General features: G+C 49.2%; 1 protein-coding gene across 1 annotated transcript; it reads left to right on the top strand.

Moving 5' to 3' along the window:
• Positions 1 to 1,215: 1,215 nt before the first annotated feature.
• On the top strand, positions 1,216 to 17,089 carry LOC141088176 (NADP-dependent alcohol dehydrogenase-like). The gene is made up of 2 exons (XM_073574100.1): positions 1,216 to 1,354; positions 16,473 to 17,089. The coding sequence occupies exons 1-2, from the start codon at positions 1,216 to 1,218 to the stop codon at positions 17,087 to 17,089; spliced, it is 756 nt and encodes a 251-aa protein (XP_073430201.1).
• Positions 17,090 to 22,364: the final 5,275 nt, after the last annotated feature.

The raw sequence follows: 22,364 nt of genomic DNA on the forward strand, positions 1-22,364 counted from the left end.
TAACTCAGTACTAGGAGTACTTCAGTAAAAGGCGCTATAGAGGAGACATTCAGAAAGGTACATGTTGGCGGAGTGTTCGAAGGGAGCATCCTATCTTGCCTGGAGGTTGACTGAGCCCAGGACCCGGAGGACACAGCACGGAGGCAGGCATCTGTGTGAACTGCAGACTGTGAGTAAAGCTTTGGAACTACATGCCCTGGTGTCCTCCACTTATTCCCGCATCACTACACCCTGCAAAGCTACATCTGGGCAACGGCCTCTACACCGCCTGTGCCTCTCCTCCATTGCTACATCTACACTGCCCTGGGACTACGGCTCCACCTGTGGGGAGCTTCACCATCTTGGCTGCAACCCACCACCAGTCCCAGAGGATCTGCATGCAGCGTCGGTCTAACACCTCACTTGCCGAACACCACAGGTGGCGTCACAAACTATTCATAAACTTTATTTCATTGTTCATTCACCCCCTTTTTTGCCATGGAGCCCCAGGGCCACGGACCGGGTCACAGCTTCCGTGACACTCCCATTGAGATCAACGGGCCCGATACCGAGTACCCCGCTAGGCCCTGGTGTCGGCGCTCCATTACCGCTTTTGGTGATCAAGCCGTGACTGAGGAAAGTTCCCTCTAGTCTTATAAAAGTTATTATAGAAAGCACCAAATTGTCTCGCGACTCGTCACTGCATCCTGCGTACCTGCAATTACCACAGTATCAACAATAAATATATTTATGTATACATTACGTATGCAAAGACCGCTACATGACTAAGTAAAGAATGAAGAGGTTAATTACCCATAATGACTGCCCGTGCTGTGACCACGTTCCCCAACGCACGTTTCGCTTGATATTTCGTCGCTTCCTCAGGGGGCTCCTGTCTCAATGGCTGCACTGCCTGGCACACAGTGAGTGCGCGATGACGTCATCACACACCCGCAGTGTCAGAGGCAGAGGGGAATGATGGGAGAGGAGGCATCAGCTGACGCTCTCTCCTCCATCATTGCTTTGAACCGGAACCACCATGAGCACCGCAGGAAAGGCTATTAAATGCAAGGCCGCTATTGCCTGGGAACCATGCAAGCCCCTCAGCATTGAAGATATTGAAGTAGCTCCTCCAAAGGCTCATGAAGTCAGAATAAATCGTGCAGAGCTTGCGATGGCCAACACAGTAACATCTGCAAAAAATTAGAGTTTGCATTTGGAGCTCAATCAGGACTGATGGATGATGGTGCAAGCAGATTTACCTGTAAAGGCAAAGCGATTTATCATTACGCATGCACAAGTACATTCACTGAATACACTGTGGTGTCTGACATTTACGTTGCCAAAGTGGATGCCCGTGCCCTTGTTGAAGTTTGTCTTATAGGCTGTGGATTTTCTACTGGATATGGTGCAGCTGTCAACACTGCTAAGGGGACCAAGCGCTCTAGTTGTGCTGTTTTTGGCTTGGGAGGAGTTGGTTTTTCATCAATTGTAGGATGCAAGGATGCAAGCGCTACATGAATCATTGGAGTAGGTTCACATAAGGATAAGTATCCAAAAGCCTTACAACTGGGAGCCACTGAGTGCCTAAACCCAAAGGTTTACGATAAACCCATTCATGAGGTCATTACTGAGCTAACTAATGGAGGAGTGGATTTTGCCGTTGAATGTGCAGGACGCTCTGAAACCATGCTGACTGCTCTCCAGTGTACTTACTGTGGAAATGGTGTTGCTTGTTTGCTCATGAAGTCAAAAGAAATCGTGCAGAGCTTGCGATGGCCCACACAGTAACATCTGCAAAAAATTAGAGTTTGCATTTGGAGCTCAATCAGGACTGATGGATGATGGTACAAGCAGATTTACCTGTAAAGGGAAAGCGATTTATCATTGCTAGTGTTGAGCTTTCCGATACCGCAAGTATTGGGTATCGGCCGATATTAGCTGTATCGGAATTCCGATACTGACTTCCGATACTTTTTTCGTATCGGATAACGGAATGGGAAGTTCCCATAATGCTATCAGCCCGCTCGCTTTGATTCAGCCAATGGGAATCCTCAGAAGTGTGGGCACATCCTGTTAGGCATGTAAACTATTGGCATGGCTGTGATTGGCTGCTGAAATGATGTCATGATGCACTATAAAAGCCGCCGCCATTTCTGGTCACTCGGCTGTGAATTCAGTTAGGGACAGGCTGCTGTTGAAGACTGTGAGGGACAGTTAGAAATAGCGATTCTCAAAACAATATTGTGCTTTACCCAGGCTACATAAACCACCACTGTAGCTTTCTTTTCCCTAGCAGCAGTGTTCACAGCTGTCTGCAAGGGCTGTGTGAGTGCAGCTCACGCTGTGGAGTGGGTCCTGCAGCCACGTCTGGTTGTAGGCCGCCCAGCGTGCCTCACTGCTGCCTCATACATATTTTCCTTTTTGAGCTGCTTATTTTTAAAAAATTCTATCTAGTGTGCTTCCATCCGTATCAATATACGTTGGTTGCAAACACTAGTAGTAGACAGCGGAGCCTTTCTGCAGCCTTTCAGTGCTAGTGCCCACTTAGCTGCACTGTTCACGGCTGTCTGAGAGGTCTCTGACTGTGTGTGAGTGCAGCTCACGCTGAGTAGTGTGTCCTGCAGCTACGTCTGGTTGTAGGCCGCTCAGCGTGTCACTGCCTCACACATTTTTCTTTTATTGCAGCTCATTTTTTCTCCTATTAGTGTGCATCCATCCGTATCCATATATGGTGGTTGCAAACACTCTAGGAGTACACAGCGGAGCCTTTCTGCAGCCTTTCAGTGCTAGTGCCCACTTAGCTGCACTATTCACGGCTGTCTGAGAGGTCTCTGACTGTGTGTGAGTGCAGGTCACGCTGAGTAGTGTGTCCTGCAGCTACGTCTGGTTGTAGGCTGCTCAGCGTGTCACTGCCTCACACATTTTTATATTATTGCAGCTCATTTTTTTCCTATTAGTGTGCATCCATCCGTATCCATATATGGTGGTTGCAAACACTCTAGGAGTACACAGAGGAGCCTTTCTGCAGCCTGTCAGTGCTAGTGCCCACTTAGCTGCATTGTTCACGGCTGTCTGATAGGTCTCTGACTGTGTGTGAGTGCAGCTCACGCTGAGTAGTGTGTCCTGCAGCTACGTCTGGTTGTAGGCTGCTCAGCGTGCGTCACTGCCTCGCACATATTTTTCTTTAATTGCAGCTCATTTTTTCTTCTCCTATTAGTGTGCGTCCATCCATATCCATCTACATTGGTTGGTTGCAAACACTATATAAGAGTAGAGGAGCCTTTTTTCTGGCTTGTGCCCTTCAGCTGCAGCCAGATTAGTATTACCCAAATTTTTTGGAGCCTCATCTTTTGCATTGTAGGTTACCTGCCTGCATTGTAATAGCTCCAGAAAGTTGGTGATACTCTCACTTTCAAATCTTTGATCACATCATTTTAGTTTTTTTTCCCCCAAAAAAACCCAGCAAAGTTCACCAAACACTACTTTTGAAAGTTGTGTAGGCCACATTAGCTCCCATTAAAGTGTAGTCGATACACACACTTCATAAAATTAGTGTTTCTTATACCTGTAACCAGCTGTTCAGGAATAAGCACACTAAGGCCCCCCTTTGTACTTTTCTGCCTATCTTTCTCAGTCTAGCAAGATGAAGAAGGCAGGGAGTAAGGCACGTGGGCGTGGAGTTTCAGCAGGGAGAGGACGTGGGGATTCTGCAGGGAGAGGACGTGGGGATTCTGCAGGGAGAGGACGTGGGGATTCTGCAGGGAGAGGACGTGGGGAGTCTGTGCCTGCTGTTGGCACCAGTGAGTCAGCATCCCCCAGTTTTAGCAGGCAACAGTCCTTTATGCGCAGCTTTGTAGGACCTCACCGTACCCCACTGCTGCGGGAGGAACAAATTGAAGCCGTTGTGGGATGGATGCCAGCTAACGCATCGACTTCAATTACTTCCACATCCTCTCAGGGCCAGAGCACCGAAGAGCAACCATCTGTCTCTTCACCACCTGCCAAAGTGCCCAGGCAGTCAGAGAGCACTGGACAGGAGCCATCACAGTCTCTACTTCTGTTCTTGGAATCTGTTGGTTTGGAAAGAGGGGGCCAGCCAAGCAGCATTCCAGATTGTGAAGAAGAGGGAGTATGCAGTGATGCGCAACTTCTTTGTCCCTCTGAATCTGAAGAGGCGGGTGGGCCAGTGCCTATGGTCAGCACACCTCAGTACGCATCAGATGATGACGAGACACAGTTGCCACTTTCTGTTGCGTACGGTGCTGGCGAGACAACCCAGGAGAAGCAGGTGTTTGAAGAGGGGAGTGTAGATGATGAGGTCCTTGACCCATCATGGCGTGAGGAACAGGAAGGTGGTGGGAGCAACTCTGAGGAAGAGATTCCCCGAACGGCCAAAACCGGAGGGAGAGGGGCAGACTTGGTTGCCTGTAGCCTCCACTTCGGCACACGTTAGGAGCATTCCACTTTCAAAAGGCAAAACGGGCGCTCCCAAGACTTGCAGTGCGTGGTCCTTTTTTGACACAGTTGCAGATGACATTTGCTTTGTCAAATGCAAGCTGTGTCATCAGAGAGTCAAAAGAGGGAAAAATGTCAGCAACTTCAATACCACTAATATGTGGAAACATGTGCGGACCAAGCACGAGGTGGAGTTACACAGACACACTGAAGACGTAGGCCAACGTACAGCACCACCTACCACCTCTTCAGCTCGTGTTGGGGCCTCTTCCTCCAGCTCACACACAGCTGGTTCGGCTTCCTCACAGGATCGCCAAGGAAGAACCTCTGGCACTGTTGTCCGGAGACCCTGTGACATTCCACCCACAGCACCACATTCCAAGTCATCCTCACACTCCCAGGCCACTCGACAGCCATCGGTAGCACAGGCATGGGAGAAAGGTGACCATACTCGGCAAACCATCCCCGAGCACAGGCTCTGAATGCTGGCATTGCCAAACTACTGGCACTTGAAATGCTGTCATTCAGGCTGGTGGAGACTGACACCTTCCGGGACTTCATGGCATTGGCGGTCCCACAATACACCGTGCCCAGCCGCTTTTATTTCAGCAGGCGAGCCGTCCCTGCCCTGCAGAAACATGTGGAGGCAAACATAAAACATGCGCTACTAAACGCCGTCAGTAGCAAGGTCCACCTGACCACTGATGCGTGGACCAGTAACCATGGACAGGGACACGATACCTTTCCCTCACTGCCCATTGGGTCAATGTTGCTGAGCCGGGTACAGATCTGGAGAGTGGCGCTGTACGTGTTCTGCCAACTCCACGGATTGCAGGAATCCAGTCTGTACACATTGACTCCTCCTCCTACTCAAGTTCCTCTGAAACAGCGCAGCAGGAGCCTGTTATGACCGATATGAGCACAGCCGTGGCCAAACGTCAACAGGCCGTACTGAAATTAATTTCTTTGGGGAATCGAAGCCACACAGCGCAGGAGCTCTGGAATGCCATCAAGCAGGAGAGCGACGTGTGGTTTCTGCCAGCGAATCTCCAGCCGGGCTTGGTAGTGTGTGACAATGGCCGAAATCTGGTGGCAGCTCTTGGCCTTTGCAACCTCACTCACATCCCATGTCTGGCACATGTGCTCAACTTGGTCGTGCAGAGCTTTCTGAGCGACTATCCGGATCTTGATGCACTGCTGCACAAGGTCCGCATAGAGTGCGCTCACTTGCAGCGTTCCAGCACGGCAAGGTCGCGCCTTGCTGCTCTGCAGTGCGGATTACGCCTTCCGGAACATCGCATCATATGTGACTTACCCACCAGGTGGAATTCTACGTTACATATGTTGGAGCGGTTGTGTGAGCAGCAGGCAGCAGTCATGGAGTACCAGCTGCATCAGGCGCAAACAAGTCGCACTGTGCGCCGGTCACACTTCAGCACCACTGACTGGGCCTCTATGAAGGACATCTGCCTCGTTTTGCGTGCCTTCGATGATTCCACGCGGATGGCGAGTGCAGATGATGCACTAGTCAGCATGACTGTCCCCCTTATCTGTCTGTTTCAAAAAACACTGCAAGCACTAAGGGATGAGGTTTTGGAAGAGGTGGAGGATGAGGAGTCCCAAATGCCATCTGCTACTGGACAGTCTGCGCTACGTGCTTCCTCACAAAGGCCTAGGCAGGGGACACTTTGTGAGGCGGATGAGGAGGAGTCGATGGAGGAGGAAGACATCTCTCCAGAGGAGGGAGGTACACAAAGCTCTAGTCAGTATGTACAGCGAGGGTGGGGTGATGCAGAGCAGGCAGAGATCACGCCTCAAGCAGGGGACAGCGGTTCTTTGGCAGTTGGGAGTCTTCAGCACATGGTTGACTTCATGCTGCAGTGCCTGAGAAACGACCGTCGCATCGCCCACATTCTCTATACGGCTGATTATTGGGTGTACACCCTCCTAGATCCTCGCTACCGGGACAACTTGCAAACCCTCACACCAACGTTGAACCGGGAGTGTAAACTGCGGGAGTACCAAGACACACTGGTGCAGTCCATCATGTTTTCCATTCAACCCGACAGCAGTGGTGCTAGTGCTTTACAAAGCACCTCTGTGCGTCGAGCCAGTGGAGGAAACTCGGCACAAAGAGGGAGCAGAGGCAGCGCCTCAGCACAAGGCAAGACCACTATGGCCCAAATGTGGCAAAGTTTTGTGTGTCCGCCACAATTGTCTACACCATCACTGACGGCTCCAGTCAGCAGGAGGCAACGTTTCCATCAGATGGTGACAGACTACATGTCTTGCCCTGTGAGTGTACTCCCAGATGGCTCTTCCCCCTTCAAGTTTTGGGTCTCTAAGCTGGATACATGGCCAGAGCTTAGCCAGTATGCATTGGAGGTGCTGGCTTGCCCTGCTGCCAGTGTATTATCGGAACGCGTCTTTAGTGCCGCAGGTGGTGTACTAACAGACCGACGCACGCGACTTTCTTCCGATAACGTTGACCGGCTTACTTTTCTGAAAATGAACAAGGCCTGGATCTCCCCAGAATTTGCCAGTCCTCTTCCCGACTAAATAATTGGTTGGCAACTGTATCCAGGTCTCCTGTTGTGTTCATGTTTCTACCACCTGAACTATAATCCCTGGGCTTCAACACAGCCAGTTGTCGCTCAGATGTGTCGTCTGCACAGAGAAAAACACTAGCTCCTGTGTTATTGGGGTTCAGTAATGCCAGCTGCTCCCCTGCTGTGTGGACTGCAAAGTCTCCTGCTCCATCCACATTCAAACTACTACTGATTTTTAACCGTGCTTCACTTAGGCCTCTGGCTCCACTGTCTCTAGTATTTCCCCTGGCCTCCAACCCCGCCAGTTGCTGCTCTGAAGTGGCGTCTGCACAATCCACACTTCTTCCTGAGTTACTGGGGCTCAGTCACGTCAGTTGATCCCCTGATGTGTGTCTGGCAAGGTCTCCTGGTCTGTCCACATTCCCATTACTAGTAGTATGAATGAGGACAGAGCAGGTGACCTTGCCGGACACACATCAGGGGATCAACTGACAGGACTGAGCCCAAGTAACACAGGAACAAGTGTGGATTGTGCTGACGCCACTTCAGAGCTGTCACTGGTGGGGTTGGAGGCCAGGGGAAATACTAGAGACAGTGGAGCCTGAGGCCTAAGTGGAGCACGGTTACAATCAGTAGTAGTCTACAACCTCTATAAAACGTGCTGCAAGTTGGCCTCAGCCTGCTCCATGCTTCATCCTGGGCTCCAACAACGCCAGTTGGTGTTCAGAAGTGCCGTCTTCACAGAACAAAACACACTAGCTCCTGTGTTAGTGGGATTCAGTAATGCCAGCTGTTCCCCTGCTGTGTAGACGGCAAAGTCTCCTGCTCCATCCACATGCCAACAACATCAGACCTCAGCCTGCTCCATGCCTCATCCTGTGCTCCAACAACGCCAGTTGGTGTTCAGAAGTGCCGTTTTCACAGAGCAAAACACACTAGCTCCTGTGTTAGTGGGGTTCAGTAATGCCAGCTGTTCCCCTGCTGTGTAGACGGCAAAGTCTCCTGCTCCATCCACATGCCAACAACATCAGACCTCAGCCTGCTCCATGCCTCATCCTGTGCTCATACAACGCCAGTTGGTGTTCAGAAGTGCCGTCTTCACAGAGCAAAACACACTAGCTCCTGTGTTAGTGGGGTTCAGTAATGCCAGCTGTTCCCCTGCTGTGTGAATGGCAATGTCTCCTGCTGCCTCCAAACTCACACTGCAACGCATTTTCTCCTCGCTCCAAGTAGGCCTCAGCCTGCTCGGAGCATTGATCCTGGGCTACAACACAGCCAGTTGTAGCTTGGAAGTGCTGTCCGCACAGATTCAAACACTCGCTCCTGTGTCTGTGGGGTTCAGTAACGCCTGCTGTTCCCCTGCTATGTGGATGGCAAAGTCTCCTGCTGCCTCCAAAATCACACTACTACTGATTTTCCACCGTGCTCCACTTAGGCCTCTGGCTCTACTGTCTCTAGTATTTCCCCTGGCCTCCAACCCCGCCAGTCGCTGCTCTGAAGTGGCGTGTGCACAATCCACACTTGTTCCTGTGCTACTGTGGCTCAGGCACGTCAGTTGATTCACTGATGTGTGTCCGGCAATGTCTGCCGCTCTGTCCCCATTCCCATTACTAGTAGTCGGAATGTGGACAGAGCAGGAGACCTTGCCGGACACACATCAGTGGATCAACTGACGTGACTGAGCCCCAGTCACACAGGAACAAGTGTGGATTGTGAACACGCCACTTCAGAGCGGCGACTGGCGGGGTTGTAGGCCAGGGGAAATACTAGAGACAGTAGAACCAGAGGCCCAAGTGGAGCCCAGTAAAAATCAGTAGTTGTGTACAACCAATATAAAACTAGCTCGAAGTAGGCCTCAGCCTGCTGCATGATTGACCCCTGGGCTCCAACATCGCCAGTTGCAGCTCAGAAGTGTCTTTGGCACGGGTACTCCCTCCTGCTCAGCCTGGTTCCAGCACCGTCAGCTGGTTCCCGGCAGAGCCTTTGGCCTAGGTGCCTCCTTCTTGGTATCGGAGTTCCAGCAACGTCTGCTGGTCCTTGGTAGTGCTTTTTAGCACAGGTACCTCCTGCTTAGAAACCGTGTTCCAGCACCGTCAGCTGGTCCACGGTTGTGCCATTGGCTCTTGTTCCTTCTGCTGCCCCTCTGAGTTCCAGCACCGTCAGCTGGTTCTCGGTAGTTCCATTGACTCTTGTAGCTTCTGCTACCCATCCGGGTTCCAGCACCGTCAGCTGGTTCTCGGCAGTGTCTTTGGCACGGGTACTCCCTCCTGCCCAGCCTGGTTCCAGCATGCCTGTTTCCGGGTAGTGTCAATGTAACTTTGCCACCGATACGTTGTCCTGTCGTGTTGCGGTCGGGTTTGCCTAGTCTATGGTGCCTGCAGTTTTGGTGCTTTCTATGTGGGCTGCGGGTTCTGGTAATAAAGGCTGGTTCTGTAGTGCCAATAGGACAAGCACCCCCTGTTGGACTGTGGGTTTCGGAAACTGCGTCCTGCTCGCGGCCTTGCAACTTTGTTGATCATGGGTACCTTCTGCTACCCATCCTGGTTCCAGCACCGTCTGCTGGTTCCCGGCAGAGCCTTTGGCATTGTTGCCTCCTTGTCGGTATCCGAGTTCCAGCAACGTCTGCTGGTTCTTGGTAGTGCTTTTCAGCACAGGTAACTCCAGCTTAGAAACCGTGTTCCAGCACCGTCAGCTGGTCCACGGTTGTGCCATTGGCTCTTGTTCCTTCTGCTGCCCCTCTGGGTTCCAGCACCGTCAGCTGGTTCTCGGTAGTTCCATTGACTCTTGTAGCTTCTGCTACCCATCCGGGTTCCAGCACCGTCAGCTGGTTCTCGGCAGTGTCTTTGGTACGGGTACTCCCTCCTTCCCAGCCTGGTTCCAGCATGCCTGCTGTTTCCGGGTAGTGTCAACGTAACTTTGCCACCGATACGTTGTCCTGTCGTGTTGCGGTCGGGTTTGTCAAGTCTATGATGCCTGCAGTTTTGGTGCTTTCTATGTGGGCTGCGGGTTCTGGTAATAAAGGCTGGTTCTGTAGTGCCAATAGGACAAGCACCCCCTGTTGGACTGTGGGTTTCGGAAACTGCGTCCTGCTCGCGGCCTTGCAACTTTGTTGATCATGGGTACCTTCTGCTACCAATCCGGGTTTCAGCACCGTCTGCTGGTTCCCGGCAGAGCCTTTGGCATTGTTGCCTCCTTGTCGGTATCCGAGTTCCAGCAACGTCTGCTGGTTCTTGGTAGTGCTTTTTAGCACATGTAACTCCTGCTTAGAAACCGTGTTCCAGCACCGTCAGCTGGTCCACGGTTGGGCCATTGGCTCTTGTTCCTTCTGCTGCCCCTCCTGGTTCCAGCACCGTCAGCTGGTTCTCGGTAGTTCCATTGAGTATTGTAGCTTCTGCTACCCATCCAGGTTCCAGCACCGTCAGCTGGTTCTCGGCAGTGTCTTTAGCACGGGTACTCCCTCCTGCCCAGCCTTGTTACAGCACGCCTGCTGTTTCCGGGTAGTGTCAACGTCACTTTGCCACCGATACGTTGTCCTGTCGTGTTGCGGTAGGGTTAGCCGAGTCTATGGTGCCTGCAGTTTCGGTGCTTCCTATTTGGGCTGCGGGTTCTGGTAAAAAAGGCTGGTTCCATAGTGCCAATAGAACAAGCACCCCCTGTAGGACTGTGGGTTTCGGTAACTGCGGCCTGCTCGCGGATGCAAAACTTTGTTAATCATGGGTACCTTCTGCTACCCATCCGGGTTCCAGCAACGTCAGCTGGTTCCCGGCAGAGCCTTTGGCCTAGGTGCCTCCTTGTCGGTATCCGAGTTCCAGCAACGTCTGCTGGTCCTTGGTAGTGCTTTGGAGCACAGGTACCTCCTGCTTAGTAACGGTGTTCCAGCACCGTCAGCTGTTCCACGGTTGTCCCATTGGCTCTTGTTCCTTCTGCTACCCATCCTGGTTCCAGCACCGTCAGCTGGTTTTCGGCAGTGCCTTTGGCCTAGGTGCCTCCTTCTTGGTATCCGAGTTCCAGCAACGTCTGCTGGTCCTTGGTAGTGCTTTGGAGCATAGGTACCTCCTGCTTAGTAACTGTGTTCCAGCACAGTCAGCTGGTCCACGGTTGTGCCATTGGCTCTTGTTCATTCTGCTGCCACTCCGGGTTCCAGTACCGTCAGCTGGTTCTCGACAGTTCCTCAGCCTTCTTGTAACTTCTGCTACTTTTCCAAGTTCAAGCTTGTGGAAATGGTTTTTGATTCTCACTCTGGATCTCCATGAAAATGACCCTGAAGACGAATACCCTGAAGACCACACAGAAGAATACCTAAAAGATGACCCTGAAGAAGATGACCAAGAGGACAAAGAACTGGAAGACAACCACCAAGATGCAGAACAACAAGAGACAGAAGACCAAGAAGCATAAAAAACAAAAGCAGAAGAACATTAAGCATAAGACTAAAAATCTGAGCAAAGGATATTATCAAATTTATTAGCAGAAGAAGACTAAGCACCCCCTGTAGGACTGTGGGTTTCGGTAACTGCGGCCTGCTCGCGGATGCAAAACTTTGTTAATCATGGGTACCTTCTGCTACCCATCCGGGTTCCAGCAACGTCAGCTGGTTCCCGGCAGAGCCTTTGGCCTAGGTGCCTCCTTGTCGGTATCCGAGTTCCAGCAACGTCTGCTGGTCCTTGGTAGTGCTTTGGAGCACAGGTACCTCCTGCTTAGTAACGGTGTTCCAGCACCGTCAGCTGTTCCACGGTTGTCCCATTGGCTCTTGTTTCTTCTGCTGCCCCTCCGGGTTCCAGCACCGTCAGCTGGTTCTCGGTAGTTCCATTGAGTATTGTAGCTTCTGCTACCCATCCGGGTTCCAGCACCGTCAGCTGGTTTTCGGCAGTGCCTTTGGCCTAGGTGCCTCCTTCTTGGTATCCGAGTTCCAGCAACGTCTGCTGGTCCTTGGTAGTGCTTTGGAGCACAGGTACCTCCTGCATAGTAACTGTGTTCCAGCACAGTCAGCTGGTCCACGGTTGCGCCATTGGCTCTTGTTCATTCTGCTGCCACTCCGGGTTCCAGTACCGTCAGCTGGTTCTCGACAGTTCCTCAGCCTTCTTGTAACTTCTGCTACTTTTCCAAGTTCAAGCTTGTGGAAATGGTTTTTGATTCTCACTCTGGATCTCCATGAAAATGACTCTGAAGACAAATACCCTGAAGACCACACAGAAGAATACCTAAAAGATGACCCTGAAGAAGATGACCAAGAGGACAAAGAACAGGAAGACAACCACCAAGATGCAGAACAACAAGAGACAGAAGACCAAGAAGCATAAAAAACAAAAGCAGAAGAACATTAAGCATAAGACTAAAAATCTGAGCAAGGGATATTATCAAATTTATAAGCAGAAGAAGACTAAGCAGTGTATGGGGGTGTGTTATGAAAGAGTCACCGAAGGAGGAAAAAACAAAAATACAAGCTAAGTCCAGAAAAACTGGAGAGGTTGGTAGCTATTGGATTGCAGACCCCTGATCCTATCCACAACAACTAACAGTAGCCGTGGGGGGTTCCTACGATGCCCTAGACCCCTCGATCACAGCCGGAGAACAAAATAGGCCTAAAGAAAGAAAGGTGAAATCTAAACTGCCCCAGAGCAGACCCCAAAGCAATAGGCAGCCCCCAACAAATAATGACGGTGAACCAAGATGAAAACACTAACACACATAGAAAGATAGGTTGAGCAAACGATGGGGCCCAAGCTAACTAAAAAGGACTGGATAGAAAAGCTGCTGTCTGCAATCCGTAAAAAACCCTACCAAAAACACTACCAAAAAATGTCCCAACCGTCTGATAGGAAAAACAGGCCCTGAAGTCGCTATATCAGCATTCAGGTAAATTCTGAAGACAGAGCCAAGAGACCACCATAGTATCTTTTACGGTTTCTGACAAACGCTTCCGAAAGAGAGCTGCCAAGGCACCATCATTCCAGGTAGTAAGGACCGCCCACTTTTGGAATTTTTGACAGTACAACTCTGCAGAATCCCGACCCTGGCTCAATGCCAACAGGGCCTTTTCAGCCTGATCAATAGCATTAGGTTCATCATACAACAACCCCAAGGCTTGAAAAAATGCGTCCACATTAGTAAGAATAGGATCATCAGGTTTCAAATAAATCCTGGGGATCGCCGCGCAGCAAAGAGATGACAATTTTAACCTGCTGCGCGGAGCTCCCCGACGAGTTAGGCTTCAAGGCAAAAAATAATTTACAATTATTCTTAAAATTCAAAAATTTAGACCGATCCCCAAAAACACATCAGGAGTAGGGTTCTTTGGTTCAGCAGCATGTGAATGAGCAAGATAGGCGGAAATTCTCCGCACTTCAGCAGTGAGCTGCTCCACACGATCAGACAATTGCTTCATCTCCATTGAGAAAGAAAAAAAAAAATTCCCCCTACGGCCTCAGAGACATAGAGGAAGAAATATACACAAAAAAAAAAAAAACATTCTGACAAACTTTCTTTTTTTTTTACAATTCTTTCCTGCTATTGAGTACCCTAGGATCTGCGGTATGGCTGGTAATTCTGTTATGAATGAGTCACCGAAGGAGGAAAAAACAAAAATACAAGCTAAGTCCAGAAAAACCGGAGAGGTTGGTAGCTATCAGATTGCAGACCCCTGATCCTATCCACAACAACTAACAGTAGCCGTGGGGGGTTCCTACGATGCCCTAGACCCCTCGATCACAGCCAGAGAACTAAATAGGCCTAAAGAAAGAAAGGGGAAATCTAAACTGCCCCAGAGCAGACCCCAAAGCAATAGGCAGCCCCAACAAATAATGACGGTGAAGCAAGATGAAAACACTAACACAGATAGAAAGATAGGTTGAGCAAACGATGGGGCCCAAGCTAACTAAAAAGGACAGGATAGAAAAGCTGCTGTCTGCAATCCGTAAAAAACCCTACCAAAAAATGTCCCAACCGTCTGATAGGAAAAACAGGCCCTGAAGTCGCTATATCAGCACTCAGGTAAATTCTGAAGACAGAGCCAAGAGACAAAAATGGAACTCAGCACACCCCCGACCGGGGATGGCTGAACTCCAAAAAACAAGGTAAACAAAACAAAACTAATAAGTTCAATAGCAGAGCAAAAATTTATCTTTGGGAAGCAGGAATCAGACTGGTCTCCAAGAATCCAGCAGAGAAATCACCAGCGACTCAGAAGGGTGTCGGCTGCCTTATATCCAGTCAGAATTTCCTGTTACCCAGTCATCATCTACCAGATCAGGTGTTTGGTAATCAGCCTCACTACCTTCCTTCACCAGAAGAGGGAGTTCATCAGACAGCGACGGTGAAGGGGAAAATGAACTCACAACAGGGGTGTGTCCGTTCCTCCTCGTGGTGCCCCTGGAAAAGGCCTGCTGCTGCAGGACAAACTGAACGCGGACAAATCCTGTTGTAAATCTTTTGTGACAGGCTGAACGGAAGGTGTAATCTTCAAACTTTTATAGATAACAACTACAGGAATGCCTGACACAAATAAGAATATGATGAAGAAGAATAGGAAGAAGATGAAGAAGTAGAATATGAAGAAGAATAATAGTTGAATAAGAAGAATATGAAGAATGTAAAAAAAAAAAAGAAAAAGAAGAAAAAAAAGAAGAAAAAGAAGAAGAAGTTGATGAAAAAGATGCTGCTGCTGAGGATCATGAAGGAGAAAGTGTGGGAGAAGTAAAAAAGAAGGTAAAGAGCATGGAAGTAGTGAAACATACATATCTGACAAAAAATTAAAGACTTTAACATAGTCAATATCTTTGTAACTACGAACGTCTTTAAAAAAAAAAAAAATCCTGCTATTCCATTTGATTGGGCTAAACCTCTATGGCTTTAATGTCTCCTACACCTCCCACAATACATTCTACATTATTATTAGTTGTTTTTCTTCATGTAGAATTAACCTACAGGGAAAGAAAGGGTTTTTTTTAATTCCGATATTTCTGTTCCATTGACTTGAATGGGACTTCCGGGATCGGAATCTGCGATACCCGATACTTTTTTTTAGATCGGCCGATCCATTCCGATACGATATTTTTCAGTATCGGGTGGTATAGCTCAACACTAATCATTACGCATGCACAAGTACATTTACTGAATACACAGTGGTGTCTGACATTTGCGTTGCCAAAGTGGATGTGTGGCGCCCCTGAGGCTCAGTCGCCACAGAGGTACTGCACCTTCTCCTAAGGTGTAGTGCCCCACCACCTAGGTAAGTAGGGAACTCCTTTCCACACTCCAACACCTGCACCCCACACACAGGATAGTTCAGCAGGACCACATTGCGGCTCCATGCTTAGAGGGTAGCAGCGCACCTTTCGTGGGTCCTTGCTTCGTAACACGAGATGTGCTGGGAGGTGGGTGGAGTTGAGATATATAAAAGGTTGGGAAGGTTTAGAATTACAGATCAGTCTGGAGGTTCAGTCTGACAGAGGGTCAGAAAGGAAGGAAGGGAGCCACTCGGGAGGAGTGGGGATCCCTGGAAGAAGGGATGGAGGAAGGAGTGCTGCAGCTGCCTCAGTGACCTGAGCCATCTGGCACGGAAAAGGAACAGAAGGAGAAAGACGTAGAACTGCAACCTAAGCTTCCATAAGAGAGAGAAGAAACAGTGCGGAACGAAGGAGTAGGAGAACAGAGAGGAGTTGTGGGTTGGAAGAGGAACCCTGCCTATAGGTTCTCAGCGCAAGGCCAGGGACCGGTCCCCGAGGTTGTATGGACACTTATGGTTCTGCAGCAGACACTGGTGGAGTAGTTGGCTGTAAATGCACTACTCCCATCTAAGACTTGGGGCACAACAGCAACTGAATAGAGAGCCAGGACTCCGGAGAAGGGAGTCCCCAAGAGGGGCTACAGCTGTCTGCCATACGAGTAGAGTTGTTAGGAACATCTGACAGGAGGAACTTCAGAGTACCACGGTGCTCGAGCTCTTCACACTAAAAGGCGCAATAGAGGAGTCGTTTAGGAAAGGTACATGTTGGCGGAGTGTTGGAGAGGATAATCCTGACTAGCCCGGGAGGTTGATTGAGTCTCTACCCCGGAGTCAGGCACCAGTGTGTACCATGAACTGTGAGTAAAGCTTTGGAACTGCAAGCCCTGGTGTCTTCCATTCATTTGTGCGCCAACACCGTCAGCACCGCTACATCTGGCTACCAACATTCCTCACACCGCCTACGCCTATACACTGTCCTGGGGTTACAGCTTCACCTGTGGGGAGCTACACCATCTATGCTGCAACACACCATCAGCCCCAGAGGATCTGCACGCAGCGTTGGCTTACCATCTTGCTTGCCAAACACCACAGGTGGCGTCACAAACTATCACATAAACTATATTACAAACCACCATTGATTTGGGCGCCCAGGGCCACGGACCGGGTCACAGCTGCTGTGACTTATCCCACTTACACTGGCCCGGTACCGAGTACCCCACAGCCCTTGGAGGGCGACCCAGATGCCCGTGCCCTTGTTGAAGTTTGTCTTATAGGCTGTGGATTTGCTACTGGATATGGTGCAGCTGTCAACACTGCTAAGGTGACCAAGCGCTCTAGTTGTGCTGTTTTTGGCTTGGGAGGAGTTGGTTGTTCAGCAATTGTAGGATGCAAGGATGCAAGCGCTACACGAATCATTGGCGTAGGTTCACATAAGGATAAGTATCCAAAAGCCCTACAACTGGGAGCCACTGAGTGCCTAAACCCAAAGGATTATGATAAACCCATCCATGAGGTCATTACGGAGCTAACTAACAGAGGAGTGGATTTTGCCATTGAATGTGCAGGACGCACTGAAACCATGCTGACTGCTCTCCAGTGTAATTACTGTGGAAATGGTGTTGCTGTTGTGTTGGGTGTGGCATCTCCCAAGGACACACTTTGTTTGCATCCAGGTTTGCTTGTCACAGGGCGTACCTTGAAAGGATCTATATTTGGAGGCTACAAGGGTTCTGATATCCCAAAACTGGTTACAGATTATATGAACAAAAGGAACAATCTGGAACATTTAGTAAGCAAGAAGCTAGCCCTGGAAAAAATCAATGAAGCATTTGAACTGCTTAGCAGTGGGGCAGGAGCTCGGAGTATTGTGATATTCTAATCATACTGCAAGTGAAAATATGGAAGTAGACCATGGAGCTGTCCTTGTAGAAATGCACTTTACAGCTTCTGATTAATCATATCTTATATGCATACATTCTCCTATCTGATTGGTGTATGATTTTTTTGTTCACAGTGATAGAATCCACTTAAGAATTTCGGCATTTGCTTTGGTTCAACTTCTATACTAATGCAGACACCGGTATAGTTCAATGTGGCGGCAGTGGGGGGAGTCGCCACTAGCGGCAGGTGGGCCCCCCCGCCTCACGGGCCCCATAGCGGATGTGTGATGTGCCGCTACCCGGGGGGCCCCTGTGTTAGCGGGGAACCTAGGCAGCTGCCTGGTCTGCCTGCCCCTAGCTCCTGGGACTCGCCATGGTGGGAGGAAAGAGGATCAGGGTGAGGATTCTGTGGTCCAGACTCCTGGCTAGTGAGACTGGACCGTGTGGAAGACAGGTAGTGCTGGGAAATACTGGAAGCATTATCTGCCATTTAACCAACCACCTGTTTGCACTGATCTCTCTTTAAGAGTGGTGTCCTGCAACGCTCTGCAAAATGGGACAGGAACCTACGTCTCATGGATGATCGTGTTTGTTGTGTTCCCAAAGCATGCATAGTTTCACTTGGCCAACGGCTTTGGCCTCTGCGTGCACCATCAGCAGCACGTAAACTTCTCTGTCCCTTACCCCACGCCTTGTGCTTTTTTAAATTACGTATATAATTTATGCATGCAAATTTTCTGGTATTAATAGGTAAAAGAAAATATGTTGCCTTGAAAAGGACTTTTGTTTTTAGCTTACAGCAGCAGTATACCTATGGAAGGCCTGTAAGGCAATAAATCCTGCCTGTATGCCTCTAATCCAAAACTACTTGAGAATGGCACTTGAGCACCCGCGATACTCAATCGAGTAACGAGTGTAACCAAGCACCACGATCAGTGGCGTAGCAACTGTTTGTGGCGCCCGGGGCGGTCGAAAAATTTGCCGCCCCTTTGGTCGTTGATAATACATAAGGGGCTGGGGGCCCCACCTATAGCGTCAGACAGAGGGCCCCCACCAAACAGCGCCACACAGAGGGTCCCCACCAAACAGCGCCACACAGAGGACCCCCACCAAACAGCGCCACACAGAGGGCCCCCACCAAACAGCGTCACACAGAGGGCCCCCACCAAACAGCGCCACAGAGGGCCCCCACCAAACTACGCCACACAGAGGGCCCCCACCAAACAGCGTCACACAGAGGACCCCCACCAAACAGCGCCACACAGAGGGCCCCCACCAAACAGCGCCACACAGAGGGCCCCCACCAAACAGCGTCACACAGAGGGCCCCCACCAAACAGCGCCACACAGAGGACCCCCACCAAACACAGTCACACAGAGGGCCCCCACCTACAGCGCCACACAGAGGGCCCCCACCACATAGCAAGTGCCAACAATGATGCTACCAAAGAAAGGAAACCAAAATAAATGTCTCACGAAGATAAACCCTGTATACCCGTCATTGCGAGGTGGTCACCTGCCCAGGACCCCCATGTATTAGCAAGAGCTGTGTGGATTAAAGATGTTTGTGTATTAATACCACAAATATCTGGCCGTCCCCAGTAAAGGTGGATTAACAGCGAAACCCTGTCTGCAATGAAACAATCCAATAAAATATCACAGAAGAAAATAATAAATCCAAAACCTGTTGGTCACGTTGCTGTACGTCCTGGTGTGCAGTAGCGTGACAGCGCAAACACCGGCACCAGGGCATCCAGAAAGCTCATCCAGCAATTTGACCATTCTGCATTTATAATGCTTTTCCTTAAATTCAGCTTATTTACAGATGTAGCAGAGCCATGTTTGTCATTTGGCATAACTCACTCATCTAATATATAAAGCTCAAAGTGTGAATGTATGTATGTATATACGGTCATGGCCAAAAGTATTGACACCCCTGCAATTCTGTCAAATAATATTCAGTTTCTTCCTGAAAATGATTGCAAACACAAATTCTTTGGTATTATTATCTTCATTTAATTTGTCTTAAATGAAAAAACACAAAAGAGAATGAAGCAAAAAGCAAAACATTGATCATTTCACACAAAACTTCAAAAATGGGCCAGACAAAAGTATTGGCACCCTCAGCCTAATACTTGGTTGCACAACCTTTAGCCAAAATAACTGCGACCAACCGCTTCCGGTAACTATCAATGAGTTTCTTACAATGCTCTGCTGGAATTTTAGACCATTCTTCTTTGGCAAACTACTCCAGGTCCCTGATATTTGAAGGGTGCCTTCTCCAAACTGCCATTTTTAGATCTCTCCACAGGTGTTCTATGGGATTCAGGTCTGGACTCATTGCTGGCCATCTTAGAAGTCTCCAGTGCTTTCTCTCAAACCATTTTCTAGTGCTTTTTGAAGTGTGTTTTGGGTTATTGTCCTGCTGGAAGACCCATGACCTCTGAGGTAGACCCAGCTTTCTCACACTGGGCCCTATATTATGCTGCAAAATTTGTTGGTAGTCTTCTGACTTCATAATGCCAAGCACACGGTCAAGCAGTCCAGTGCCAGAGGCAGCAAAGCAACCCCAAAACATCAGGGAACCTCCGCCATGTTTGACTGTAGGGACCGTGTACTTTTCTTTGAATGCCTCTTTTTTCTCCTTTAAACTCTATGTTGATGCTTTTGCCCTAAAAGCTCTACTTTTGTCTCATCTGACCAGAGAACATTCTTCCAAAATGTTTTAGGCTTTTTCAGGTAAGTTTTGGCAAACTCCAGCCTGGCTTTTTTATGTCTCGGGGTAAGAAGTGGAGTCTTCCTGGGTCTCCTACCATACAGTCCCTTTTCATTCAGATGCCGACGGATAGTATGGGTTGACACCGTTGTACCCTTGGACTGCAGGGCAGCTTGAACTTGTTTGGATGTTAGTGGAGGTTCTTTATCCAACATCCGCACAATCTTGCATTGAAATCTCTTGTCAATTTTTCTTTTCCGTCCACATCTAGGGAGATTAGCCACAGTGCCATGGGCTTTAAACTTCTTGATGACCCTGCGCACGGTAGACACAGGAACATTCAGGTCTTTGGAGATGGACTTGTAGCCTTGAGATTGCTCATGCTTCCTCACAATTTGGTTTCTCAAGTCCTCAGACAGTTCTTTGGTCTTCTTTCTTGTCTACATGCTCAATGTGGTACACACAAGGACACAGGACAGAGGTTGAGTCAACTTTAATCCATGTCAACTGGCTGCAAGTGTGATTTAGTTATTGCCAACACCTGTTTGGTGCCACAGGTAAGTTACAGGTGCTGTTAATTACACAAATTAGAGAAGCATCACATGATTTTTCGAACAGTGCCAATACTTTTGTCCACCCTCTTTTTTATGTTTGGTGTGGAATTATATCCAATTTGGCTTTAGGACAATTCTTTTTGTGTTTTTTCATTTAAGATAAATTAAACGAAGATAATAATACCAAAGAATTTGTGTTTGCAAAGATTTTCAGGAAGAAACTGAGTATTATCTGACAGAATAGCAGGGGTGTCAATACTTTTGGCCACAACTGTATGTATGTATGTATGTATGTGTGTATGTATGTATGTATGTATGTATGTATGTGTGTGTGTGTGTGTGTGTGTATGTCCGGGATTGGCATCCGCACCGTCGCAGCTACAGCCACAAAATTTGGCACTGTCACACGTCTGGACCCCGAGAGCGTCTTAAGCTATGTTGTGAGGCGAAATTTTAACCCTGTGCGTTCCAATTCAGCAAACAATTTCGCCCCTGCCTACATACTGGGGAAAAAGTGTGTGCGCGTCAAGCCCCGCCCCTCATTATGATATCATAATGCCCCTATTTGCATCCTGGGGAAGCAGTGTGTGCGTATCAAGCCCCGCCCCTCATTATGATGTCACAATGGTTGCCATGGCGACGCTGATGTCATCATAGGTTGCAAGCCCTGCCTCCGCTCATTATGATGTCATAATGGTTGACTATGGGATGGAGGATGTGTGATGGGTATATGGGCACGGGACTATGGGATGGTGGATATGTATGATGGATATATGGGCACGGGACTATGGGATGGAGGATGTGTGATGGGTATATGGGCACTGGACTATGGGATGGTGGATATGTATGACGGGTATATGGGCACGGGACTATGGGATGGAGGATATGTATGACGGGTATATGAGCACGGGACTATGGGATGGAGGATGATGATGGGTATATGGGCACGGGACTATGGGATGGAGGATATGTATGACGAGTATATGGGCACGGAACTATGGGATGGAGGATGTGTGATGGGTATATGGGCACTGGACTATGGGATGGTGGATATGTATGACGGGTATATGGGCACTCGACTATGAAATGGCGAATATGTATGATGGGTAAATGGGCACGGGACTATGGGATGGAGGATATGTATGACGGGTATATGGGCATGGGACTATGAGATGGAGGATATGTATGATGGGTAAATGGGCACGGGACTATGGGATGGAGGATATGTATGACGGGTATATGGGCACGGGACTATGGGATGGAGGATGTGTGATGGGTATATGGGCACGGGACTATGGGTTGGAGGATGTGTAATGGGTATATGGGCACGGGACTATGGGATGGAGGATATGTATGACGGGAATATGGGCAAGGGACTATGAGATGGAGGATGTGTGATGGGTAAATGGGCACGGGACTATGGGATGGAGGATGTGTGATGGGTATAGGGGCACGGGACTATGGGATGGAGGATGTGTGATGGGTATATGGGCACGGGACTATGGGATGGAGGATATGTATGACGGGTATATGGGCACGGGACTATGAGATGGAGGATGTGTGATGGGTATATGGGCACGGGACTATGGGTTGGAGGATGTGTGATGGGTATATGGGCACGGGAGTATGGGATGGAGGATATGTATGACGGGTATATGGGCACGGGACTATGGGATGGAGGATGTGTGATGGGTATATGGGCACTGGACTATGGGATGGAGGATATGTATGACGAGTATATGGGCACGGAACTATGGGATGGAGGATGTGTGATGTGTATATGGGCACTGGACTATGGGATGGAGGATATGTATGACGAGTATATGGGCACGGAACTATGGGATGGAGGATGTGTGATGGGTATATGGGCACTGGACTATGGGATGGAGGATATGTATGACGGGTATATTGGCACGGGACTATGAGATGAAGGATGTGTGATGGGTATATGGGCACTGGACTATGGGATGGAGAATATGTATGACAGGTATATGGGCACGGAACT

The sequence above is a fragment of the Dendrobates tinctorius genome, unplaced genomic scaffold, assembly GCF_039654945.1.
Source record: "Dendrobates tinctorius isolate UK_male_01 unplaced genomic scaffold, ASM3965494v1 ptg000038l, whole genome shotgun sequence".
Lineage (NCBI taxonomy): Eukaryota > Metazoa > Chordata > Amphibia > Anura > Dendrobatidae > Dendrobates > Dendrobates tinctorius.

Bases quoted from the DNA above. Each gene is read 5' to 3' on its own strand.
- LOC141088176 (XM_073574100.1), top strand. From the start codon at position 1,216: ATGGATGATGGTGCAAGCAGATTTACCTGTAAAGGCAAAGCGATTTAT. The intron at 1,355-16,472 runs GTCTTATAGGCT...CCCTTGTTGAAG, and splicing joins CCGTGCCCTTGTTGAAGTTT to TTTGTCTTATAGGCTGTGGA.